Genomic DNA, 27,819 nt, shown 5'->3' on the forward strand with positions numbered 1-27,819 from the left:
GCATTTCAAAGAGTCTATTAATGCTATGCAATATCGAGTCAATATTCAAAACTAAAAATTTAAATGATAACTTGGAATTAGATAAAGAACTTATGGGTTCGATTAATAACGTGAGTTATCCATCTAAATGGCTTTGAACATTGACCTCACTATATATACACATATAAACAGTTTGGATTATGTTGTAGGTGCAGGGTTAATTAAGTTCCCTGAGTAATCCGCTTCCATTACAAAAACAGCTTATATGGGTAATGAAATCAGATTTATTGCAGACTGTCACAGAGACATGGGCTCTTCAGAAGATCTTGACTATCCCAAGAAACTACTTGAGTACAAGGATGGTTTTCTAGTTTCTAAGGTAAGAATAGCAAAAATGTGAAGCATACATCTCTGATTATGAAGATTGGTCATAGTAATTCTTCTCTATTGTTTGTTACTCTTTAAGGTTCTTAGAGGATGAACTGTTGTGGTTAAATGAGGAGAAGCACTGGAAAGGGAAGTAACTGTCTGGTTGCAGTTAGAATACAGTGATGGAGAGTAACTCAACAATTATTTAAATAACCAAACATTACATAAGACTGAAGATAAGACTAAAACTAGGAGTTGCCTATTTATCTTTTCTACAATGTCTTAGAAGTCTAGCACAATGTTAATAAATCAAGATTGGAAATCTTGGTGGGCTAAATATCATAATAGTAGAGCACAGAGCTACAAATTTACACAGATATTTGGCTATTATATGTCTCAGGAATTGTGAAGGCTTGAAGAGTGGGTGTTAGAGGCTCTGTTATACCTTACTTGTATATACTATATAAAAGAGAAGTAGGATAGATCTGTACAATCAAGAGCTAAAGAATGTTAATCTGGCAAGGGCTACATGATTTTGGGCAAATTTTTGGGGTTAAGTTTTTGCCCCATGCTGAAAAGAAAAAATTATAAAAAAATACATGAGCAAGTGAGCATGACAAAGAAAATACTTAGACTGCGGGCCCAATTAAAACAATCGCAGTGAGAAAACATTTCCTGGATACTGTAGAAAGTGTTCATATGCTATCATTGCCCTGCATGGTTTCCTCTTCTAGACTATGTTTACCGCCTGTGAGCTGGGAGTGTTTGATCTGTTACTGGAGTCGGAGGTGCCTCTTTCTTCAGCTGTCATTGCTCAGCATTTGGGCAGCAGCATTGATGGAATGAAAAGATTACTTAGTGCCTGTGAGAGCCTGAAATTACTGGAGGCCGAACTGAAAAATGAAGAAGGTAATGCATAAGGATCTAGGTTACTCTTTACGAAGATTCCTAGTGTATTAATTTGTTTTCTCTGAATGTGGGTTTAATGGCCTCACTGCCTCTCCTTATATTCTCAAACCATATTTTCATGTTAAAAATAATAATAATAAAGCGGCATGGTGAAAGCTCAGTTCACCAATTGAAACCTACTGTTGCATGATGTGAAGAAATCATCAGCTGTTAGCATGCCAGAAAAAATAATAGCAAAAGAAAAAAAAATTAACTATGACCTTGTGAGCTGTAGTATTAGAATTTAGCTCACAAAAACAAATTTAAACTAATATCAGGCCGATACAGTACAGTGCACTCCAGCGGAGCGCACTGTTAACCCGCAATTGGACGTGTGTTTTCAACGCACTAGCGTTACCCCTTATTCAGTAAGGGGTCGAAAACGTGCGTCCAACCCCCTCGAACCTAATAGCACTCGCAACATGCAAATGCATGTTGATGGCCCTATTAGGTATTCCCGCGCGATTCAGAAAGGAAAATGTGCAGCCAAAGGTAGGCGCTAATTTCTCCGGGCACCGGGAAAGTGCACAGAAAAGCAGTAAAAACTGCTTTTATATCATGGCGATATTAAGTAGTAGGTCCCGAAAGTTATAAAAAGTTTAAAAAAAAAAAATTTGAAGTCAGCCCGCGGTTCGTGGGTTGAAAACCGGACGCTCAATTTTGCTGGCGTCCTGTTTCCGAACCTGTGGCTTTCAGCGGGTTTGAAAACCGACGCCGGCAAAATTGAGCGTCGGCTGTCAAACCCGCTGACAGCCGCCGCTCCTGTCCAAATTTGAATAAATCGCGCGCACAGGAGAATGGCCTGTGCACACACTGGGAGAGTGGGCGTTCGCCCGCTCTCCCACGGACTTTACTGTATCGGCCCGTATGTGAGGTAATTATTGATTTATAGATACACTAAAAATAATAACCAGGCAACTATTGTTGGAGACTACAAGCTACATGTTTAAGGCTGTTAGGAATTGTGGACCTTTGACCCAAGGTGGGATTGGCACTACATGTAGGGGTTGAGCCCCGCAGGTTCCCACCATCGGGAGGCGAGGCCAGGCGGGAAGCTGAGGCCAACAGGGACTTCACCAGTACTAGCCCACGTTCCCCGCAGGTTGACCCTTGGGTGCTGGGGCCATCTGGTCTTAGGTGGGCCTCTGCGCGGCTGGTCCCGGAGAGGCGGCCATATGACACAGGGAAAATCAGGGAGGTCCGGTCCGGTCCGAAGTTAAGGGCAGGGGCAAGAAGCGAGGGTCAAGTCCAGTCCGAGCTTGGGGTGCCTTCACGGAGAGAGTAGAGTGGGCATCGTGGAGCAGGAGCACTGTAGCAGGATCTCGTGATGTAGAAGCACTGAGGCAGGCCCCGTGGAGCGAGAGTGCAGTAGCAGGATCCCATAGAGTAGGAGCGCTGAGACAGGCTCCGTGGAGCAGGAGGGCTGAAGCAGGGTCCCACAGAGTAAGAGCGCAGAAGCAGGATTCCGTGGAGCAGGACGCTGAAGCAGGAATCCGTTGAGCAGGAACAGCAGGTCAGGAGCGCTAAGGAAGAACCACCAAAGCAGAAACCAGGGAACTCATTGCCAAATCAACTAGTGGGGGAGAGATGCCGTCCTTAAATATCCCAGGGGTCTGATGTAATCTACTGGGGATAGTCCTGAGGTTCCCGCCGTTGGCCCTTTAAAAGGGCCCTAGGCACGCATGCCTAGGGCCCTCCTTAGGCATGCGTGCCTAGGGAGGGCCCAAGTCAGAGCACTGGTCACCGGCATCCCGGCTGTCATGTGAAGTCCTGGAGCCGCCATGGGGCATGGCAGCAGTGGCTGGCTGCAGCCGCGAGAGCACTAGGAGCAAGGAACAAAATGAGACACAGGGTGAGTTGTGCTGGCCGCAGGTTGTCGAGGCCAGTAGGTATAACAGTACCCACCCTTCTAGGCCCCCGCCCAGGGGGTTTTGGTTTTTGAGGATGGATGGCGTGGAACTGTGCAATGAGGTTCTTATCTAAAATGTTGGACATTGGCTCTCAACTATTTTCCTCCATGCCGAAGCCTTATCAGGCGAGCAAGTACTCCCATCTTCATCCACGCTTTCGCACATCCAAAATGTCGTGTACTTGATATACAACATCCGCCTCTGATGAGAGTGGCTGTGGCTCAGGTGATTTCTTTGAAGGACAGGACAGTATCAGGGGTTTCATCAAGGAAACGTGGAAGGAGTTATAGATCCTTAGTGAGGGCGGAAAGCGGAGCTTGTAAGTGACTGGGCCCAGGCGGCGGAGCACCAGGAAGGACCCGATGTACTGAGGTGCGAAGTGCACTGAGGGGAGCTTGAGACAGATACACCGGGTGCTGAGTCAAACCTTATCGCCCGGTTCGAACTGAGGGCTTGCTCGGCAATGGGTGTCAGGGAATTTTCTGGCTCTTTGTGCTGCCTTAAGCAGTAACTGCTGCGTGAGGACCCAGAGCCGATGTAGCTCCTGGGCGGTCAATTGGGCCACTGGTGATGGTACCAACAGAGGTAGTGGTAGCAGAGGAAGTGGCTGTCAACCATAGACCACCTGGAAGGGTGAGGAACCACTGGCCGATGACGGATGCGAGTTAAGGGTGAATTCTGCCCAAGAGAGAAGCTCTACCCAGTCATTTTGCCTGATGTTCACATAGGCATGGAGGAATTGCTTGAGGGTCCTGTTGGTCCTCTCTGCCTGTTCATTGGCCTGGGATAGTAAGCAAAGGTAAAGTCTAGGGTAACATAGAATTCTTTGCAGAGAGACCTCCAATAACGGGCAGTGAACTGGACTCCGCGTTCAGACAGAATGTGCTTAGGCAGTCCATGGAGCCTGAAAACATGGCGGACAAAGAGCTGGGCCAGTTGAGGGGCCGATGGAAGGCCAGGTAGAGTGACAAAGTGGGCCATTTTAGAGAACTGATCCACTATGACCCAGATGGTAATATTGCCGCCGGAGGGCAGGAGGTCGACAATGAAGTCGGTTGCAATGTGGGTCCAAGGCTCGCTAGGGATAGGTAAAGGTAGGGCAGGACTCCACATAGGCCTGCACATTCTTCTTCATATTTGGCCACCAGTAAAAATGCTGGAGGTGGCAAGGGTCCTGGATTGTCCAGGGTGACCTGTGACAAGGGAGTCGTGGGCCCAAAGTAATACCTTCTTGCGTAGCCTGCGCGGGACCACAGTCTTCCCTGGCGGGACCAGGAAAGTGGCAGCCAGCAAGACCCTGGCGGGGTCGATGATGTGTCGCGGTGGTTCCGATGCATCCTACGGATTGAAGGATCTAGAAAGGGCATCAGCTCGGAGATTGTTGTTGGCGGGCTGGTAATGCAGCAGGAAGTCAAACTGTGTGAAGTAAAGGGTCCAATGAGCCTGGCGATGGTTCAGGCATTCTGCTTGATGCAGATAGTCAAGATTCTTGTGGTCTGTGTACACAGTGATTTGATGCTGGGCCCCTTCTAGCCAAGGATGACACTCCTCAAAGGCTAGTTTGATGGCCAGAAGCTCTTTATCCTCTATAGCATGGTTCCATTCTGCCAGGAAAAAATGCTTGGAAAAGAAAAAGCAGGGATGCAACGTGTCATTAGCGGAGTACTGGTTCAAGACTGCTCCAACTCCTATAAGTGGACGCCGAGGGTCGGGATGCCAGAGACAGGGCTCGTGGAGAAAGGCGGCCTTGAGAATCTGGAACTTGGTGATGGCCTCAGCTGGCCACTGTGAAGGGTTTGCCCCTTTGCAGGTTAGAGCCATAAGGAGTGCTGCCAGGGTAGAATAGTGGTGGATAAAGGACCGATAATAATTAGCAAAGCTGAGAAACCTCTGCAGGGAACAAAGACCAGTAGGTTGAGGCCAGTCTCGAATGCTTTTGAGCTTCTCCGGGTCTATCCTGAAGTCCTGGCTGGACATGATGTAGCCCAGGAAAGGGACAGTCTCCTTCTTAAAGGAACATTTTTCTAATTTTGCAAACAGCTGGGTTTCTCGGCGACGCTGGAGGACGTGGGAGACGTCACAGCAATGGCTTTGTAAATCCTTCGAGAACACCAAGATGTCATCGAGAAACACCACAACACATCGATATAGCATGTCCCTGAAAACTTTGTTCATTAAGTTCTGGAAGACAGCTGAGGCGATACACAGGCCGAACAGCATAACGAAGTATTCATAGTGGCCATCCCTGGTATTAAAAGCCATTACTTTGTAAACCATTGAAACATTTTATGCTTATGTTTCGGTATATTATTAAGGACCTGTAGACAAGCGGGGGGGGGGGGGGGGGGGGGGGGGGGATCACCAGGTGTATGGCCTTGTCAAGGACATGGAAAGTAATGGACTCCACATGCAGGGACCCCAAGCGGAGGTGGTGTGGGTGACCCTTGCTGGCATGGGTTTTCCATGGATAGACGAAAGGAGCAAAGGCACCTGGGAGCAGATGGTGGGAATCCGAAGGTGTTCTGCCAATTGCCTTAAGATGAAGTTGCCCTCGGCTCCCAAATCTACGAGGACCAGGGTATGGAGTTCCCGATCTTCCATAATGATTGTCACTGGAAGAGTTAGTGGAGGAGATGGAGAATTCAGGCCTAGGAGCAGTCCTCCCACTGAACCTAGCCCCGGGAGTTTACCGGACGCACTGGACAGACTGCCAGGATGTAACCCAACTTGCCACAGTATAGACAGAGGCTGGATTGCTGGCATCAGAGACGTTCTTCAGGGGTAAGCTTGCCCCGGCCCAATTGCATGGGTTCTTCTCCAGTCATGGCTGGTGGAGCTAGGTCCGATCTGGGTGAGGGAGAGCGCCGGACACGTCGGGAGGCCATGGCTGTTTTTTTTTGAAGATTGTAATTCATAGGAACGCTCCTGGAGCTGCTGGTCGATGCGCCCGGCGAGATCAATGAGGGAGTCCAGCGAGGTAGGTAGTTCGTGGGCCGCAAGCTCATCCTTGAATTGGGGACTCAGTCCCTCGAGGAAGATGGATCGAAGACAGTCTGGTCCCCAGTGCAGCTCAGAGGCCAGGGTTCAGAATTCAATGATGTAATCCACGAGGGATCGGGAGCCCTGACAAAGGGCTCCCAATGCTGACTGCCAACCCGGGTCATCAAAGACAGAGCAGAAGAGGGCAAGGAAGCCGGGCAGATCATGAAGAATGGGTCCGTGCACTCCCACAGAGGTGAGGCCCAGGCCAAGGCCTTCCCATCCAGGAGGGAAAGGATGTAAGTAGTCTTCGTCATTATGTCTGGCAAGAAGGCCGGCTGGAGGCAGAAGTGCATATTGCATAGGTTTAAAAAGCCTCGTAACATTAGCGGATCTCTAGAAAAGCTCGGGGGCGCTGGAAGCGGGACAGTTGGCCGTAACATCGGCATGGGAGCAGAGGAGCTAGGGGCTGAGGGCGGCTGACTTACCACAACGGCGGCATCAAGGAGAGTGTCAGAATCTGCTATGATCTTCATGAGGAGATAACAATCTGATGTGTTCTCCGTGCAGAGTTAGCAATCTGTTGTCAAAGCTCTGAAGAGAAACCTAGGAGTTAGCAATCTGTCAGAAAGCTCTGTTATTAAAGCTGGTATTTAGAATAGTTGTGAGTGGATCCTTGGACCAGTGGCAGGTGACTATGCCCTCGGGGGAAATCTCGAGAGGGACCACTGGTCAGGCTTAGTGTAGGAGACAGACACACACTAGTTCTTTTATTAGACAATATGGTAAACCATCAAAGGTGGCAGTAGTGAGCTGGAAACGCCCGGCTGGGCTGTAGTCCCTCAGGTATTGGAACAGCGATCCCAGGGTGGCTGAGCTGTAGAAAAACTAAGACAGTGAGTAGGCAGGGTATGCAGAGTTCTGGAACAAGTCCTTGATGGTAACACTCACACATTAGTCTCTTAAGGCAGCCCAGGAGATGGTATACATTAGGCCCTCAAGGAATGAGTACCTGGACCCAGGGAAAGCTCTGAGAGATAGATGGAAACTCACAATGTAAGCAACGATGACTTCTTAGCAGAAGTGGTATTCAGGAGCAAGTCTGGGACGTGGGCCCTCGAGGAGCAAGTACCGGTTCCAGACTGCGACCTGCAAAGAAAAAGAGAAAGTGAGGCCCCCGAGGAGCAGGTACTCTAGTGAAGTTCGAGGAGGCAGAGTAGCTAGGGTTGCGGAGAGTGAATCCCATCCGCAGCGAGTCTTGTTAGCGAAAACTGAGACCTTAAATATCTGGAGCTGGTGACATCATCTCAGGGGACGCCCCTGAGGTTCGCTCCAACACTGGTGCATCAGTTGGACCACGTGGGCACATGCACGCCCTTAGGCATCTGGTCAATATGGTGGCTTGCAGTGTTGAGCCGGTCCGGGAACACTGGAGGAAGACAGCCTGGAGACACCGCAGCAGCTAGCTTTCCATCAACCCCGAAGGGAGTCGCCAACGAGGTAAGGTGGGCGGAGCAGAGACATTGGACAGCGATGGACACAACAGCTAGTGCTGAGGTTTTCCTCTGCTGCTGCGAGGGTCTCCAGGATCTTTTGTTGTTTGATGATTTTTTGAGCCAGGCCTGAAATGGCCTGTAATGCGGAGACCTCCGCCATGTCCATGGACTTGGCAATCTCTTAGGAATTGTGGACCCTTGGCCCGAGGTGGGATTGATGCTACCTGTAGGAGTTTAGCCCTGCAGGTCCCCACCGTTGGGAGGCGAGGCAGGCCGGGAATCAGAGGCAAACAGGGACTTCGCCAGTACCAGCCCACATTCCCTGCAGGTTGAGCCCTTGGGTGCCGGGGCCGGCTGGTCTTAGGTGGGCCTCTGCATAGCTGGTTCCAGAGAGACGGCCAGATGAGACAGGGAGAATCAGGGAGGTCAGATCCAGTCCGAGGTCGAGGGCAGGTGGCAAGAAGCGAGGGTCAAGTCCAGTCTGAGGTCAGGATGCCTTCGAGGAGACAGTGGAGCAGGGCCCATGGAGCAGGAGCACTTTAGCAGGATCTCGTGATGTAAGCACTGAGGCAGGCTCTGTGGAGCAGGAGCGCAGTAGCAGGATCCTGTAGAGTAGAAGCTCTAAGACAGGCTCCGTGGAGCAGGAGCGCTGAAGCAGGGTCCCGTGGAGTAAGAGTGCAGAAGCAGGATTCTGTGGAGCAGGAAGCTGAAACAGGAATCTGTAGAACAGGAACAGCAGGTCAGGAACGCTAAGGCAGAACCACTGAAGCAGGAACCAGGGAACCCGTTGCCAAGTCAGCTAGTGGGGGGAGAGGCCGCCCTTAAATATCCCGGGGGTCTGATGTCATCAACTGGGGATGGCCCCGAGATTCCCGCCGTTGGCCCTTTAAAAGGAGGGCTGGCGGCGCCCGCGCGCATACTTGCCTAGGGAGAATCCAAGTCGGAGCACTGGTCGGCAGCGTCCTGGCCATCACATGGAGTCCCGGAGCTGCGGCGGGGCATGGCGGCAGTGGTTGGCTGCAGCTGCGAGAGCACCAGGAGCAAGGAACAAAGTGAGGCACCGTGTGAGTTGTGCCAGCCAAGGGTTGCCGTGGCCAGTGGGTTTAACAAAGGCAGTCAGCTCAAGTCCTTTTTAGTATGATGATGACTGAGAAGTGGTGCCTACTGGATATTCCTGAATGCCAATTAGCTAGTAGTCTGGCAATTACTATTAGGCACTTTAAATGTGATGTGTGTTTGCAAGAGATTAGTACTGTTTCAAAAAATATAGATCTGGCCAGTGTGTTTTATAGGTTACTTTGTAGCTTTGTGTGCTTTTATGAAGACAGAGATTGAAAATTGAGTGGAAGAAATGGAAGCAATTAATTTTTCTTGGTTGTGGTCAATTTTCAAAATACTTTACATAATTACATGTTATCATACATCAAATAACCTATTCTGGATGCCAGGAAGCTCAGGTGTATGCATATTTCCTCAATGCCCCAGAAGTGTGCATGTATGAGAATGTAACTGAGTGGTTAGTCTACATGTCATCACCTCTTATTATATTGTGAGCCATTATCACTAATGTAGCTGTTAGTGTAATGCTGACTAAATACTCACGGTCAATTTTCACAGTGTGATCAACATGCCAATTATCTCTTTTCAGCTTTTTACAGAAATACAGAGCTTTCCAGTTTGTATCTCACAAAATCTAGTCCCAAATCCTTGTATCATACAATGATGTACTACTCTCAGACCATGTATTTGTGCTGGCATTACCTAACAGATGCTGTGAGGTAAGAACCATTAACGTGGCAACCTAGAACTGTTGTATCTAATTAAAATAGGGTTAATCCTTTCTGTTTTTTGTTGCATTAAAGAAAAGCAAACTGTAATTAGGAAAAAACAAAGAGAGAGAGAGATTGATTTACAGGTTAGTAGGAAATAAAAGATATGTAAGTAGAATTACATTTCCTAGAACAGTGAATAAGCCTGGCACATATTGGATCAAACATCCATCTAGTTCACCAAACTTTTCAGATCCCAATGCAAATAATTGTAATCCATACTTGGGTGTTTAGTCCCAAGGACACACAATTGTATTTACAACCTTCGGGACTGCTCCAGCTAGCTGTCTCCTTCCCAAGCTTGACTCTTGATCCCTGGGAGGATATTCTTTCTATGGGGAGATTCTCGTCTATGGCCCAGACAATGGTGTGTGCTTCTGAATAGGGGTGTGAATCGTGTGATCGATCGTCTTAACGATCGATTTTGGCTGGGGGGGGGAGGGAAATCTGATCGTCATGTTTTGTTTTTTGTTTTTTAAATCGTTAAAAATCGTAAATCGGGGGAGGGCGGGAAAACCAGCACACCAAAACAACCCTAAAACCCCACCCCGACCCTTTAAAACAAATCCCCCACCCTCCCGAACCCCCCCCCCAAAATGTTTTAAATTACCTGGGGTCCAGTGGGGGGGGGGTCCCGGCGCGATCTCCCGCGATCTCCCGCTCTCGGGCCACGGCTGCGTTAATAGAAATGGTGCCGGTGGCCCTTTGCCCTTACCATATGACAGGGCAAAGGTAACGCCAGCGCCATTTTGGTTCCTGACACCCGACGTCACGAGTTCAGGAGATCGCTCCCGGACCCCCGCTGGACCCCCAGGGACTTTTGGCCAGCTTGGGGGGGCCTCCTGATCCCCACAAGACTTGCCAAAAGTCCAGCAGGGGTCCGGGAGCGACCTCCTGCACTCACACCGTATTGCCAATATTCAAAATGGCGCCGGCGCTACCTTTGCCCTCACTATGTCATACGACCCGCTGAAAGAGCTTCGAGTGCACAGTTTACATCGCCACAGGAAGCTCAACCAGTTTGCTGAAATAAAAAGACACCTTCCAACAGTGAAACTACATAACTGTAACAAACTCAGCTGTAACTGCACAAGTATTTAAAGGTGGACTTTATGTTGACTTTAAACCAATCAGTAGATTATTGTTTAACTCCCAGTTCCTGGTCCCTGCCTGTTCTTTCACACCATCTCCCTCCCGGGGATGCCACAGCTACCAATACATTCAGAAGTAGGGATGTGAATCGTTTTTTGACGATTTAAAACAATCATCAGATATATTTTAAATCATCAAAAATCGTTAGAGCCGCGATACAACGCCGCATACGACCCGTATGACATAGTGAGCCATACCTTATCCCCAGGTTGGAACTAGGGTGCTTCGCGATGGTGTGCGTCAAAGGCCTTCTTCGATCTCTGAGCAGCCTGCTTGAGCAGCTGTTGGGTGTTACACCACAACTGGTGCAATTCTTGAGTAGTTGCTTGAGCTGCTGGTGATGCCACGGACAGCGGAAGCTGAAGTGGTGGCAAAGGCTGGTGTCCATAGACCACCTGCAACGGAGACGAACTGGTGGAGGCAGACTGAAGGGGGTTTAGTGTGAACTCCACCCATGGAAAGAGGTCAGCCCAATCGTCCTGCCGCAGGCTCACATAGGCTCGCAAGAATTGCTTTAGGGTTCTGTTAGTCCTCTCCATTTGGCCATTGGCTTGAGGATGGTAAGCCGAGGTGAAATCTAAAGAAATATAGAATATTTTGCAGAGAGATTTCCAAAAGTGCGCAGTGAACTGAACTACATGGTCCGAAGGGATGTGCTTGGGGAGGCCATGGAGCTGGACCACATGCCGAAAGAACAGTTTGGCAAGCTGAGGCACTGAAGGAAAGCCGAGTAGAGCCATGAAGTGAGCCATTTTGGAGAAAGGGTCGACCGTGGCCCATATGGTATTATTACCATTGGAAACAAGCAAATTCCCAATAAAGTCCGTGGCGATATGGGTCCAAGGCTCGCTCGGAATGGGGAGCAGTTGCAAGATTCCCCAGGGCCTTCCTGCTGGAGGTTTATGTCGGGCGCACGTAGAGTAGGACTTCATGTAAGCTTGTGTATCTTTTCGTATAGTAGACCACCAATAGTATCGCTGAAGAGTGGCGAGTGTTCTGGACTGGCCCGGATGTCCTGAGGTCAAGGAGTCGTGACCCCATTGCAAAACCCTCCGTCGTAACTGGCGAGGAACCACCGTCTTCCCCAGTGGTACTGGAAAGTGGTGGACAGAATGACCTTGGCAGGGTCTATTATATGCCGTGAGGTATCGGGTACATCCTCTGAGACAAACGATCTGGAGAGCGCATCAGCGCAACCATTTTTATTGTCTGGGTGGTAGCGCAGTATGAAATTGAATCAGGTAAAGAAGAGGGACCACCGGATCTGGCGATAGTTTAGACGTTGAGCATAATGTAGATACTCAAGGTTTTTATGATGCGTGTATACGGTGATCTGGTGTCGGACTCCTTGAGCCAAGGTCGCCATTCTTCAAAGGCTAGCTTGATGGCCAGCAATCCTTTATCCCCAATGGCGTAATTACGTTCCACTGGCAAGAAGTGCCAGGAAGAAAATAACAAGGGTGTAGTGTATGAGTAGTTGAGTATTGACTCAGTACGGCTCCTACTCCACAATCGGAGGCATCGACTTCACCGACAAACAGCCGCGTCAGGTTCGGGTGGAAGAGACATGGTTCCTCGAGGAAGGCAGACTTGAGAACCTGAAAGGCGGTCATGGCTTTGGCCGTGAGTGGTGCAGTCAGGGTTGAATATTGGTGAATAAAGGAGCGATAGTAATTGGCGAAGCCAAGGAATCTCCAAAGTGCCTTGAGGCCCGTAGGTTGTGGCCAATCACGGATGCTCTTTAATTTCTGAGGATCCATTCGAAACCCCTGGCTGGACACTACATAGCCAAAGAAAGGAATGGTCTCTTGCTCGAAGGAGCACTTCTCAAGCTTGGCAAAAATTTGGTTATCTCGCAGACGCTGGAGGACACGGAAGACATTCTGGCGATGACTTTGGAGGTCTTGCGAGAAGACTAGAATGTCGTCGAGGTACACAACTATGCTCTGGTAAAGCATATTTCTAAAAACCTCGATCAGGTTTTGAAATACTGTGGGCATGTTGCAAAGCCCGAATGGCATTACAAGGTATTCAAAGTGGTCATCACGAGTGTTAAAGGTGGTTTTCCACTCGTCGCCCTCGCGGATCCGTATCACATTATAGGCTCTGCGGAGATCCAATTTTGAGAAAATGTTTGCTCCTAGAAGCCTGTCAAAAAGCTCTGAGATAAAAGGCAGCAGGTAGCGGTCCTTGAGAGTGATTTCAATTAAGCCTCAGTAATCAATGCAGAGCCGGAGAGAGCCATCCTTTTTCCCTACAAAGAAAAATACTGCACCATCAGGAGATTTAGAGGGCCGAATGAACCCTTTGTTCAGGTTCTCCTGGATGTACTCAGATATGGCTTGGGTCTCTGTCTGCGAGAGGGGATAGATCCTACCCTGAAGAGGCTCTGTGTTAGGCAGAAAATTTATTGCGCGGTCGTAGGAGCGGTAAGGAGGTAGAGTATCCGTGGCCTTCTTAGAGAACACATCAGCAAAAGAGGCATACTGCGGTGGAAGGCAGGGAAGAGAGGTAGTCATACAAGGTAGTCATACAAGGCAGAGGAGAGACAGACTCTAGGCAGCTTTTTTAGCAGGAGGGCCCCCAATGAGAGAGCTGTAGGGAGGCCCAGTCGAACTGCAGAGTGTGCTGCTGTAGCCAGGGCAATCCCAAAACTACAGGATGAATGGCCTTGTCCAATATATAGAAGGAAATGGTCTCCATGTGCAGGGTCCCAGTACGTAACTGAATGGGAGCCATGGTGTGGGTGACCTCACCAGGGAGAGGTTCTCCATGGATAGAGGAGAGTAGCAAGGGCACTGGAGAATGGATGGTGGGGATCAGCAAGTGTTCCATGAGTTGTTTCAATATGAAATTCCCACCAGCCTGGGAGTCCACCAATGCCAAGGTGTGAAACTCCTGTTGGTCCATCTTAATTGACACAGGGACAGTCAATGGAGGAGATGGTGAAGTTAGACCTAGGAGAAGTCCTCCAGTAGAACCTAGGCCCGGGAGTTTCCTGGACAGATGGGACACGAAGCAATGGCATGCACTGGTTGGCCGCAGTACAGGCAGAGGCCGGATTGCTGGTGCCGCCATCGTTCCTTAGGGGAAAGTCTGCTCTGACCCATCTGCATGGGTTCTTCCTCTACTGTATTCTGTGAGGTGTGCATTCTGGGAGAAGAAGAACGTCGTGCATGGGACGAGCCTGGGGTAGTCTTTCGGGATGCTATGGACTCTTGAGCGTGTTCTTGTAGACAACAGTCAATACTCCCAGTGAGGTCTATCAAGGAGTCCAGGGACGAGGGCAATTCTCGAGCTGCCAATTCATCCTTAATCTGAGGGCTCAATCCTTCCAGGAAGATGGAATATAGACAGTCGGAGTCCCAGTGAAGTTCCGAAGCAAGAGTTCCAAATTCAATAACGTAGTCCGTTAATGAGCAAGAGCCTTGTTGGGGATGAAGAAGTGATGACCCGGAAACGGCTCTATGGCCAGGATCTTTGAAGATGGGCCAAAACAGGGCCGGAAATCCTGGGAGATCCCAAAGAATTGGGTCTACTCGTTCCCAGAGGGGTGATGCCCAGGCCAAGGCCTTACCATCCAAAAGGGAAAGAATGCATTTGGTCTTGGTGATCACGTCTCGGAAGTAGGCAGGTTGCAAACAGAAGTGCATGTTGCACTGATTCAAGAAACCCCTGTACATAAGAGGGTTTCCTGAGAAGCGTGGAGGTGCCGGCAAGGGCACAGTCGGTCGAGGAACCGGCGTAAAGGTAGAGGAATTGAGCTTGACAGACATCATGGTGGCAGTCACGGTAGCATCTAGACGAGTGCTCAGGTTGTCTATGGCAGCAGCCAGAGACTCCAAGAATTTTTGCTGTTCGGTGATCCTTTGGGCTAGGCCAGGAATGGCCTGGAAGGCCGAGACCTCTGCCGGGTCCATTGACTTGACAATCTGTAATGGTCTGTGGGTTTGTGGGCCCTTGGCCCGAGGTGTGAGTTGTTGCTACCTGTGGGGAGGAGCCCCACAGGACCACATCATCGGGGGAAGAGATCATGCAGAGTGGAGAGCTCTGGGTGAAACTGTGGAGGGGTCCCGAGGAGCGGGGTAAGCGCAAATAACTAGGAGGGATCCCCACAGTAAGTTAGACAGGCTGGAGATCAGTACCTGGGCAAAGACCCCCGAAGGGGATAGCGCTAGGCAGGCACATGGACCGGGAAGCACAAGACAGGACGTGCAGGAGGTATTCCAGAGAGGCAATCTCGAGGGGCAGAGCTTGCGAAGTGAAGGAGGTACTGATGCGATGACATAGGCCAACCCACGGAGCGGGGAAGCCCAAGTCAGGTCTCCAGATAATGACGAAGTTCAGCCCGAGGAGCGGGAGGTATCGGCAGTGACCGGTGGTGGAATCAAGGGTACTTTCCTGAGGAGCAGGGAAGCACCAACAGTCCCAAGAGGAGCAGGGAAGTGCTGACAGTCTGTGTATGAATATAGGCAATACCCCGAGGAGCGGGGAAGCACGGACTGTCTCGATATAGAACATAGGTGCTGCCCCAAGGAGCGGGAAAGCACAGAAGTAGAACTCCCAAGTGGTGAAGGCGTTCTCAGAGGTGGCCCCGAGGAGCGGGGAGCCAGGTAGACAGGACTTCTGGAGGGCGCAGGGCTAGCCTGAGGAGTGGAGGAAACCAGGAGACCAAGTCCCTGTGGAATGCACACATTGGCCCCCGAGGAGCGGGTACCAGGCAGGGTCCAGAGTCCAAGAAGGTCCAGTAGCATCACCACAGGAACGAAGAGAACAGGAGCTCGTAGAGTAGTAATGGAACTCGTAGAGTAGTTAGCTAGCTGAGGGCGAAGGTGGAGCTTAAGTAGTCTGATCCAATGATGTCATCAATCAGGGACGCCCCCGAGTTTCCCGCCGAAAAGGCTTTAAAAGAGGGTCCGGTGATGCGCGCGTGCCTAGGAAGGCCCGGAGTCAGCGTGGGTGGCGGCGGCATCTCGACCGCCATGAGGAGCCATAGGAAGCGCGGTGGTAGAGGCTGGCCCGCGCTGCGAGCAGGCCTGAAGAGGGAAGCAGGACGGTGCAGGACGTGAGTAAGCATGGTTGCAGCCGTCTGCGACCTCCGGTCATAACACTCTCTGGTGTATGCTCTGCACTGACTCTAGCCACACCTCTCATACAAAATTGCTGGTTATAAAGGGCATGAGCAACAAATCAGAGCTTTCCTAGATGGGAGGAGGGTAAAAGTGGATGGATAGCTCAAGATATTTAAGAAAAGGGAAATGGAACTAAGGCATATTGGGGCAGATTTTCAAAAGGTTATGCGCGTAAGATACATGTGTAACCCCCGAAAAGCTGCCCCTGCCTGTCCCTGTGCGTGCCGAGCCTATCTTGCATAGGCTCGGCGGCACGCGTAAGCCCCGGGACGCGCGTATGTCCCGGGGCTTGCAAAAAGGGGCGGGGCATGGGAGGTCCGGGGCAGTTCGGGGGAGGGGTGGGGCATGGCCTGAGCCTCCAGGCACAGCAGCTATTTGCCGCTGTGTCCGGATCGCAGCCCGGACGTTGGCTGGCGCGCGTAACCTCTTCAACAAAGGTAAGGGGGGGGGGGGGGTTCTAGGTAGGGCTGAGGGGCGGGTTAGGTAGGGAAAGTTGTTAGGGAACGGAGGCAGGTTACGCGGCTCGGCATGCGCATGTTATAAAATCGGGCGTAGATTTGTTCACGCTGGGTTGCGCGAACAAATCTGTGCCCGCGCGCAGGTTTTAAAATTTGCCCCATAGTGATGGACTGGGGATCCGGTCACATAATAAAATTCATAGTGATTTCATTTGATTCTCACATCTACAGAGATGAAACTGTCAAAACTTTGACCTAGAACCACAAGAAATGTCACCAGGGCTATAAACATATCACCGGTTTATACAGGCTTTGATAATGTTTTGCATGCAAGCAGGGCCAGTTTTTGGGGTGAGCAAGCTGGTTGGTCACTCAGAGTGCTGTCAGCTGAGGGGCGCAATGGGTGAATCCCATCCCGCTGCAGCGAAAGAGAGGAGCCTCTTGATTGTGGTGACTCCTATGCAGCCACAGCTGAAGACTGACCTGGGTGGTCACAGTGGATACCATCCTGCCACAGCCAACTGGAATGGGGGGGGGAGGTGGCATCATCAGTTGGGGACTGTGCACTTTCCATCCAGGGTGCCAATTGCCTTAAATCTGGCCCTGCATGCAAGGTCAACAAGACTCAATACTGACAATAATCCATAATGAGAATTAGTTTAATATACCACCAAACAAGTTTAATTCAAATTTGCATGCTGATCCCAGGAGGAAATTGAAGTATCTAGGTAAGGAAAATCCACCTCTGCTCCTAGGAGTGCATTTAAGAGGGATTCTATGAGGGAAATTTCCTGCTTCCTTTTGCATGGGATTATATAAATACAGGCCATTGATTTCATAATTAGCATTGTTGTAAATTAAACCATTTCAAATCACTTGGCTTCCAAAAGCTAATAACTAGGGATGTGCATGCATTTGAAATGACATAGACATTATCAACTACATTGTTTCTCCCAAAACTGAATTTTTATTTTTTTTAAAAACCTAGTCGCAAGCCCTGCCCCAACCTCCAACTCCTTGTCTTTGTTAAAACATAGCCCCCACCTTGTAGCAGGCCCCTACCACCCTCCAGGCCCCTTCCTAGACTCACCAAAATGTCCTTCCCAGATCCACACTAGACCACCAGGGACTCTTCCACTCCCAGACCTGTCGGCCACTATATTTCAAAATTGTGCTGACCACCCTTTGCTCCTATCATGTGACAGGGGCTGGATAGCCCCTGCTACAGGATAGAGGGAAAGGGCCTCTGACACCATTGAGAAAAATTCCATCCGCCAGGTCCAGGAGCGAAGTGGGGGTCACTCCCGGGCACCCAGTACACCACATTTAGTGACTCCAGGGGGAGAGGGTCGAGAGGATGGGCTAGAGTTGGTGGTGGGGGAGCCTGTGACCAGGGGTTTATTTTAACAAATATTTCTTTTTCTGGGGAAACAGCTGCCTCAAGAGGCAGTGGGGGATGGGACAGGGGCTCTCCGGAGACCCCCAGGGTCTGTGAGACTTGTTTTTTTCTTGTTTTTGGTTTTGGAGAATAACGCATGCTATTTTCAAACAGTTCATACTCAATGCAAGTAGTGTGTGACTGTTTGCAAATCGCATGTGCTATTTTCCAAAACCAAAATGTAAATAAAGAAAAACTATACACATGAAACACCCCTACAAATAACATGTTTTTCTTAAGCACAAATTAACACCTATCTTCAACAAAAAAATCTAACAAGCTTCATTCAAATAATTTTGTTTTCTAGAGAGGGTAAAAACCAGTATGGAAGAGCTTTTGGAGTACCTTCAAAAAGTATATTTGAGGCTCTCTACAGGTAACATTAAGTATTGTACCTTTTCTGGGACATGAACGCTAATTTTCAAAGGTTGCTGAGTTCCTAATCCTAGGCACTTTTGTTTTAGGTATTTAAAGTTCAATGAAATTTCAGCTGAAATTGGGTAACTAAATTTTAGGTTGAAAATTTGTGTAACTTAAAAGCCTAAAACTGAGTATCTCATTTTATGTCTGCTATTCACATCCCTAAATGCGGACACTTAAGTTAGGCACCTAACTTATTTTCTCCACTTCTGGCAGTGCCCACTTTCTAGGCACCTAAATTTAGGAGCTCAGGTCTAGTCAATTTTCAAAGGAACAAAGTTAAGGACCTATATCCTTTGAAAATTGACCTTGTAAGATGAGTGATATGCATTTGAAATGTTTGCGTGCATGTTCTGAAATATAAAGATGGCTGAAGAAACTTGTCATAGTGAGAATACTGAATATTTGAAAAACTGTAATACTCTGACTCTCCCCCACCTAAAGAAACTTGGCAGTTGGAGAAGTGAATACTGCGTATAGTCTTTCGGGAAGGGCAGTGCACTGAAAAGCTATGTGATTCTCTGACCTGATGACCAAAGCCAGCTCTAACCAAGGAATATCAATTGGAGCTGATTATGACTGCAGACAAAGACCAGATAAAAACTGGTCTTACCCCTCCCACTGTTTTCATCTACATCAAGACCCATTCAATTGAATATGCAAATGAAAGATAGACAGGGACCACCCCAAAAGCCAGCAAAGGCCAGCATTTTCACCCCCTTATTGCTGACCATCTAAAGAACTGTTAACATTTTGTCTTACCTCTCCTGCCCCCTCCCCATCTATAAATAATCTCAACAAATGGGCTGCTATGTAATGAGGTTATTGTATAATATGTGATCAACGTATTAAATAATGTAAGCAGATTCCCAAAAGCAGACACACAAACTAGCACATGAGATGAAAATTCACCCCCACAGGCCAGCATGTTAGTTTCACATACACAGATCATCCCAAGAGACTAGAGGCAAGCAGATATACACACACATGTGCACAAGAAGATTAAGAAAATTACATTCTGTACAACCACAGCACAGATGAGTTCCTACTGCGAAATCCCTGGAATAGGTAAATCATATTATTTTAGACTCAGAGATATTTTAACTTAAAATATCACTCTCTGGATCACATTTTTCTGAATGTTCCAACAGAAAATGTTCAAGCATATAAGTAGTATTTTCCTTGCTATAAAACAGAAACCATGATAATTTTGTTATTGTGATTGTTATATTAAATTGCTAATGAAATATATAACTTATGATCTTCTATAAATAAAACCTTAGTTTAAACATAACCTGCACCTTTAAATTTTAATCTGTTGCCATCTAGTGTTCACCAAAGCACATTTAGAATCAGGGCAGACTGCAGGAAAATATCAGCCCCCGGGGATTTTTTCAAAACCAGCTCAAGGGGTATTTGACTTCCTCGTGCATTTTCACTGCAGCACGTGTCCAACAGCTCCCTAAAGCTGTTGCGCTCGCTGCTCGTAGACCCGACTGCGAGCAGCCTCACTCACCGCCGGGCCCGATGCCGGCCCTGCTGCTTCTCCGCAGCTGTGGGTAATTTATAATAACAGATTTTACATGAAAAAGAACATTCAAAATATGGTCTTCTAAGGTAAAAATATCATGTACAACATGCATATTATTTACATGCACTACTATAGCACCAACCAGAAAACACTGCAAAAAAGCCACTTGCACCCATTTGGTATTACAGCTTATTGTAATGGGTGCTGGGTGTGGGCTCGGCCTTCAGAAAGATTTGAGTAAACTGAATTGCAATATAGTAAACCTCCCATACAAAAACAACACTAAGTGCCAGCACTCAAACAGTAATAACTCTACCTATGCCAATGTTACATCGGACCCTAAAACACCAATATTCTTGTCATTAGGAAATCAGAAAAAGCCAAGCTGTTATAGATCCCTGCACAGAAACTACATGCTATAGTTCCCTCTAAGCTGAGCACATGAGTCATTGCTTATACATTATAGAGCATTGCTCATAGGTTTTACAGGTTTTTCTTTGTGCTGTATACAGAAATGGAACACTAATGCTGGTGCTCAAAAAATGGTTTAAAAATTAGTTGCTCACATGAAAAAAAATGGGGTAGATTTTATAAATTTACGCACGCGCATACTTTTGTTCGTGCACCAGGCGCAAACAAAAGTACGCTGGATTTTATAAGATACGCGCGTAGCCGAGCCCGGCGCGCGCTGCCTGTTCCCTCCAAGGCCGCTCCGAAATCGGAGTGGCCTCGGAGGGAACTTTCCTTCCGCCTCCCCTCACTTTCCCCTCCCTTCCCCTACCTAACCCACCCCCCAGCCCTATCTAACCCCCCCCCCCCCTACCTTTGTTGGCAGATTTTTGCCTGCCGAAAGCAGGTGTAAATCTGTGCGCGCCAGCGGGCTGCTGGCGCGCCATCACTCGACCCGGGAGCTGGTCCAGAGGCCTCGACCATGCCCCCGGGCCGGCGTCATGCCCCAACATGCCTCCCGCCCCGCCCCACCCTGAAATTAATGCCGCCTACCCGACACGCCCCCAACACACCCCCTTTGCCAAGCTCCGGGACTTACGCGCGTCCCGGGGCTTTCGCGCGCCGCCGAGCCTATGCAAAATAGGCTCGGCGCACGCAGGTGGGGTTTGGGGTAGGTTTTCGGGGGGTACAGAAAAGCAGTAAAAACTTTTTTTCTGTGCACCCTCGACTTAATATCATGGCGATATTAAGTCGGAGGTCCCAAAAGTTAAAAAAAAGTAAAAAAAATAGAAAAAAAACCATTTGAAATAGGCCCGCGGCTCGAAAACTGGACACTCAATTTTGCCGGCATCCGGTTTCCGAACCCATGGCTGTCAGTGGGCTCGAGAACTGATGCCGGCAAAATTGAGCGTTGGCTGTCAAACCCGCTGACAGACGCCACTCCTGTCAAAAAAGAGGCCTAGGGACGCGCTAGTGTCCCTAGCGCCTCTTTTTACCACCGGCCCTAACTAAAATAAATTAAAATACTGAATCGCACGCACAGGAGAGTGGCCTGTGTGCACGCTGGGAGAGTGCCTGGATATGTAGGAGCTCGGTGTTGGCCTGGGTCTGCCGACTGGGGCTCTTGAAGATAGCCAGAAACTGATCCAGGACAACGGGAGGTCCAGCAAAAGTGGATCTGAGTGCTCCCATGGGGGTGATGCCCATGCCAGAGCCTTACCCTCAAGTAAAGACAAGATGTATGTAGTCTTGGTGATGTCATCCGGGAAGAGCGTGAATTGCAGGCAAACGTGCATGTTGCACTGGTTAACAAACTCACGGCACTACTGAGGATTGCCCGCGTAGCGGGGCAGAGCCGGTAGAGGGATCACTGGGCAAAGAACCGGAGCTGCCGCCGTGGATCCCGGTACAGGAGGAACGGTAGTAGTGGTGGAAACTACCAAATCCAAGCGGGCGTTGAGGCACTCCATAGACGCTGCCAATGATTCCAGGACCTTCTGCTGCTCGAGTATCTTCTATGCCAGTCCCGGAATTGCCTGAAACGCGGAAGCCTCTGCTGCATCCATGGCCTTTGCTAGTTGTTACGGACATGGATCCCTAGGCCAAGGGGGAGTTGTTACCACCAGTGGGGAGGAGCCCCAAGGGTTCCCGCCATCGGCAGGCAAGGCTGGGGAAGGCCTGAGACCCCGCTGGGGCTTCACCAATACCAGCCTTCGTTCCCCTCAGGTTGAGCCCTTGGGTACTGGGGCCTGCTGGACTTATGTGGGGTCTCAAGGATCGAGCTGGAGGATACTGTAGACCTGCGTCCGGGGCTGGAGCAGGATGAACAGGCGGTGGTTCTTGAGGCCAGGTACCGGCAAGGTTCTTGACAGGCGGCAAATCTCGTAGCTGGGCAAGCAAGGGTCTTGGCAGGCGGCGAATCCCATAGTCGGGCAGGCAAGGGCCTTTGGCAGGATCCAAAAGCAGAACAAAGTGCCCCTCCCACAGTGATCCCTTTAAATAAAGGTCATGTGGTGCATGTGCGTAGGAGCCCGGGGGTCAGCTGGCAGGCCCAAGTGGGGACCGGCTGTGTCCAGGCCACAATGTGGCATCGACGAGGGAGGGCCAGCGGCAAGGCAGTGCAGTGGGGTGTGCCGGTGGCGGTTTCCTGCTTCTGCGAGGCTCCCGGGTCCAGCGAAGGAGGGACAGTGACGCTGGTAGGTGCAGGGAGCTGATCATGGCCAGCTCCCTTAACAACATGCTCACACAAACATGCTCCCTTTTACAAATATGCATGCTTCCTCTCTCTCATACACACATGCATTGTTTCTCATACATACATACTGTCTCATACACATGCTTTCTCTCAACCCCACACACACATGCTCACCCAGGCATACATTCCCTCTGTTTCACACAAACATGCTCCTACACCTACAAACATTCCCTCTCTCTTATACACACATGCTCTCTCTCTCATTCACATGCTTCCTCTTTCATATACACACACATGCTCATAACAACACATACACTCCTCTCTCACACAAAATGCTCCCTTTCTCATATACACATGGTCTCACACATAAAAGGTCCCTCTCTTCATGCACACATGCTCTCACACACACATGCTCCCTCTCTCATACATATTCACACACAAACACTCCCTCTTTCTCAAACACACATATGCTCTCTCTCATTCACACACATACAAGCTCCCTCTCTCATTCATATAGGCTCTCTCTCACACACACATGCTCATATACACTCTCTCTCACCCAGGCCTCTCCTTATCTATTTCTTGGAGTCTGCAAGGGGAAATAGAGTTCTGCAGCCTACTCCTCACTCAGGCTGCTGGTGCTCCGCAACCTCCTTCACACGTTGGCCAGGGCCAGTGGCCCCGCAAAATTCTTCACTCTTCAGCCACCGACGAGATGGGGGTGTGCTGGTGGACCGCAGCCTCCTTCACTCTTAAGCCACCTGTGAGATAGAGTGTGGCAGCAGCCCATGTTCTCCTTCATACTGGCTGCCATTAAGATGTGGTATGCCGGCAGCCTATGGCCTTCATTCTTCAGCCATCAGCAAGATGAGGTGCGCCAGCAGCTTCTCAGGCCTCCTCTTCATCTGCCGCCATGGGATGGGATCCGGTGGCAGCCTTTTGAGTCACGCCTTTGTGGGGGCTTTTTCTTTCTTGATGCACAGCTTGTGGACCCCCTGTTATGGTCTTGCGGATCCCTAGAGGTCTGCAGACTACAAACGAGGAAACACTGCATTTGCATTATAAGAACATAAGAACATGCCATACTGGGTCAGACCAAGGGTCCATCAAGCCCAGCATCCTGTTTCCTACAGTGGCCAATCCAGGCCATAAGAACCTGGCAAGTACCCAAAAACTAAGTCTATTTCATGTTACTGTTGCTAGTAAAGCAGTGGCTATTTTCTAAGTCAACTTAATTAATAGCAGGTAATGGACTTCTCCTCCAAGCACTTCCAATCCTTTTTTAAACACAGCTATACTAATTGAACTAACCACATCTTCTGGGAACAAATTCCAGAGTTTAATTATGCGTTGAGTGAAGAAGAACTTTCTCCGATTAGTTTTAAATGTGCCACATGTTAACTTCATGGAGTGCTCCCTAGTCTTTCTATTATCTGAAAGACTAAATAACCAATTTACATCTACCCGTTCTAGACCTCTCATGATGTTAAAACCTCTATCATATCCCCCCTCAACCGTCTCTTCTCCAAGCTGAAAAGTCCTAACCTCTTTAGTCTTTCCTCATAGGGGAGCTGTTCCATTCCTCTTATCATTTTGGTCACCCTTCTCTGTACCTTCTCCATCGCAATTATATCTTTTTTGAGATGCTGCAACCAGAATTGGACACAGTATTCAAGGTGGGGTCTCACCATGGAGCGATACAGAGGCATTATGACATTTTCGTTTTATTCACTATTCCCTTCCTAATAATTCCCAACATTCTGTTTGCTTTTTTGACTGCCACAGCACACTGAACCGACAATTTCAATGTGTTATCAACTATGACGCCTAGATCTCTTTCTTGGGTTGTAGCACCTAATATGGAACCCAACATTGTGTAATTATAGCATGGGTTATTTTTCCCTATATGCATCACCTTGCACTTATCCACATTAAATTTCATCTGCCATTTCGATGCCCAATTTTCCAGTTTCACAAGGTCTTCATGCAATTTATCACAATCTGCTTGTGATTTAATTACTCTGAACAATTTTGTATCATCTGCAAATTTGATTACCTCACTCGTTGTATTTCTTTCCAGATCATTTATAAATATATTGAAAAGTAAGGGTCCCAATACAGATCCCTGAGGCACTCCACTGTCCACTCCCTTCCACTGAGAAAATTGCCCATTTAATCCTACTCTGTGTTTCCTGTCTTTTAGCCAGTTTGTAATCCACGAAAGGACATCGCCACCTATACCATGACTTTTTACTTTTCCTAGAAGCCTCTCATGAGGAACTTTGTCAAACGCCTTCTGAAAATCCAAGTATACTACATTTACCGGTTCACCTTTATCCACATGTTTATTAACTCCTTCAAAAAAGTGCAGTGGCCAAAATTAAGCCATTGGACTGACCTAATACTCCAATTTTTAAAGGAAAAAGAGAAAATGTTTCGTAGGTAAACCAGTTTCACCTTCTAGCTCTGTGGAACTTTCAAAACAGAGAAAACTACAAACTGAGATTAAATGAAAACTTTCCTCTGGGGAAAAATGTCAAACTCCGCTTTCCTGAAATGCATGTTTACGCCCATAGAGGAAACAGGAAAAGTAGGTGAGAGAGCAGATTTTCTGTAGTATGTGAAGTACTCTCCAGTTTACATATTCTTAGCATAGAGTATAGTAATCAATTCAGCATAAAAAACATGCACGGGTTAGCAACTGTTTTGGGCTGAATGCTATTTGGGGGGCGGGGGGGGGGGGGTGCGGATTCTCCCTGACAAGAACTAGCCATGCTGCCACGTTTCCAATAGCATTCTCTTCTGCATCGCAAAATTAGTACAACCGGCCTGCAAGTCTCAAGTCGCTCCCTTGCAGCACAGGAAGGGAGCAGCCTGCCAACCAGGAATTATTTGGTGGCACATATGCCAAGAAGTAATGACCCCAGCTGTAGAGTAATGCAGTTAGCTCATTGTGTAATGGATGCAAATGTAACCCTGAACTAGGCTTTGTTTTCAATCACTAGATCCGAGGAAGAAATGATCAAATTCATGCACTTTATGAATTCCGGGTGGACTTTATGCGGCAAAGATGTGCTGACACTCTTTGACCTCTCCCTTTTCCCCAATGTGTGTGACCTGGGAGGTAAGTGACCGCAGAGCACACAGTGTTTTACAAACCTGTATTGAGATTGCATCAGATATAGAGGAAGAGAAAAGCTATACGGATGTGCTATATATCATTTCCCTATGATAACAGAGGACTGATTGAAAAGAACCCTTTTACCTATAATAACACCAAGGAGTCCAGGACCATTAGTAATTCAGAAACTATACATCTGGTACCATAAACGTTACGTGCAGTGAAGTAGTTTGGGTTTTTGATTTATACTCACGCATTCATGCAGCATTTTGTTTGCATTCTGTGCAAGGATGTTCAGGGGCTCTGGCAAAGGAGTGCATTTCTCTGTACCCAGCGTCTACGGTGACAATCTACGACCTGCCTAAAGTTGTGCAAACTGCAAAGAAGCACTTTATATCCCCAGATGAAGACCGGATCCGTTTCCAGGAAGGTGGGTTTGAGTCGCATTATTCCATTTTTGTTCTCATTGCAATTCATGTGTCAGATTCATGAAATACAACATGTCAGCAGCAAGCGTGAATACTGAAATGACCCCAGAGCCAAGATCTACAGCTGCTGTGAACTGATATTCTAGAGTGGATATTACACTATTAATTAACAGGATTTTGGCCAATGGCTGGAAGCTTATATGCCATATGTATGCTTTTTCTATGTTCTAAGCCAGTGTTTCTCAAGCTGGTCCTAGAGTACCCATTAGCTAGTCTGGTTTGCAGGCTACCCACAATGAATATGCCTGAGATAGATTTAGTTGCACTGCTTCCATTGCATGCAAATCTCTCTCATTGTTGTGGGTGTCCTGAAAGCCAGACCGGCTAGGGGGCTGCTCCTGTATCATTTTGAGAAACACTGCTCTAAGGGCATAGAAATGCTATGACAATTACTTTCTCGCGTCCTACTCAATGTGCCTGTGTGTGACCAGATTTGAAAACAGAGCCCAGAGAGTCTTGAAAGTTCATCTTTGAATGGTTCTTATGTTAGCCCAATCAGATGTATTATATACCCTGCAAAATCTCCATTTTAATCTGCAGGACCAAATGGGTCACTAGAACCCTTCTCTACCATATAATATAAAAATGGAAGATTTAAAAAAATGTAGGAAATGTATGAATTTTATTTTGATCTTTTCTCTAAAGCATTTAATGTAATCTAAGCACTCATTAAAGATTATATATCAACTATAAAGCCAAATGTACTCAATTTGTTTCCTCCATAGCCACCAAATGGAAAAAACCCTTTATTACATCTGGCTCACTTGTTCCAATGAACCGGTACAGTGCCAGTTAGGGAATGTACATCATAAGAACATAAGAACATAAGAACATGCCATACTGGGTCAGACCAAGGGTCCATCAAGCCCAGCATCCTGTTTCCAACAGTGGCCAATCCAGGTCATAGGAACCTGGCAAGTACCCAAAAACTAAGTCATCCCTCTTCACAAAAGTGCTTTCAAACATTAAAGTGTAAAAATGCATATTATTTACTTCAAGTCCCGCTATTTTTAAGGAGCCTAGTCACTAAAACCATGCGTTTTCGCACATTAACATAAGATAAATTGTCAAAACTTATGTGTGTAAAAATTGGCAGTTACACATTTAAATAGCAGTGGGGACCTGCAGGGCTCCTACCTACCTCCTACCTGCAGGTCCCCACTGTTGGCTGGTGGAGCTGACTGTGGCAGAGGCCCTACTGGAGCTTTACCTATACCAGCCCTCATTTCCCTTAGGTTGAGCCCTCAGGTACTAGGGCCTGCAGGTCTTAGGTGTGGGCTTCTGCAGTAGAGATGAAGATCTGACAGACATCGGGTCACAGACCAGGGTCCGGGGCAGGCTCAACCAGCAGAATCAGAGACAGGAAGCAGTCAGGGCAGGCGGCATTCAATCAGGGTCCAGGTCCAAGCAGAGGTCAATGGCAAGCGAAGTTCAGTCAGAGTCAAAGTTCCAAGCTGAAGTCAAACCAGAGATTCATCCAAGGGAGATAAGAGTTGGATAGCAGGGAAGGAGGCAAGGAACGCACAGGGGGACAGAGAAGACACTGAAGACTGAAGACGAGGAGCTGAAGACTGACAACAGAGAAGATGAATAACTGAAGACTGTCCACTGGGTGTGCATATGGCAGGAGGAGGAGAAAGGCTGCAGGCCTCCGAGCTCCTCGCCGGCGGCTGAAGAAGGAGAGGCCTGTCTTCCTTGTATGTGTGTGTGGGCACGTGCACCTGTTCACAGCTTCTGCTCCCCCTATCTCCCCAAGCAGGAATATCATTGGGCTGTGGTAGAGCTCATCCCACCACAGCCCAAAGACAGCAGGAGGCCTGCAGGGCCATGGTGGGGGTTATCCCACCATGGCTCGAAGATAGCGGGAGGCCCGTGGGGCCGTGGTGGAGTTCATCCGACCACTGCCTGAAGACAGTAAGAGGTTC

The 27,819-nt window shown here is 48.4% G+C and overlaps 1 protein-coding gene across 1 annotated transcript in view; it reads left to right on the plus strand.

Moving 5' to 3' along the window:
• Nucleotides 1–286: 286 nt before the first annotated feature.
• The window catches only part of LOC115091575 (acetylserotonin O-methyltransferase-like), a 43,300-nt gene continuing 15,767 nt past the window's right edge, over nucleotides 287–27,819 (plus strand). The window contains exons 1-6 of the mRNA XM_029601754.1: nucleotides 287–358; nucleotides 1,083–1,257; nucleotides 9,330–9,459; nucleotides 17,998–18,066; nucleotides 25,291–25,409; nucleotides 25,696–25,836. Of these exons, the coding sequence (XP_029457614.1) occupies nucleotides 287–358; nucleotides 1,083–1,257; nucleotides 9,330–9,459; nucleotides 17,998–18,066; nucleotides 25,291–25,409; nucleotides 25,696–25,836 (706 nt within the window). The remainder of the gene's footprint in view (nucleotides 359–1,082; nucleotides 1,258–9,329; nucleotides 9,460–17,997; nucleotides 18,067–25,290; nucleotides 25,410–25,695; nucleotides 25,837–27,819) is intronic.

Source organism: Rhinatrema bivittatum, chromosome 5, assembly GCF_901001135.1.
Source record: "Rhinatrema bivittatum chromosome 5, aRhiBiv1.1, whole genome shotgun sequence".
NCBI classification, from domain to species: Eukaryota; Metazoa; Chordata; class Amphibia; order Gymnophiona; family Rhinatrematidae; genus Rhinatrema; species Rhinatrema bivittatum.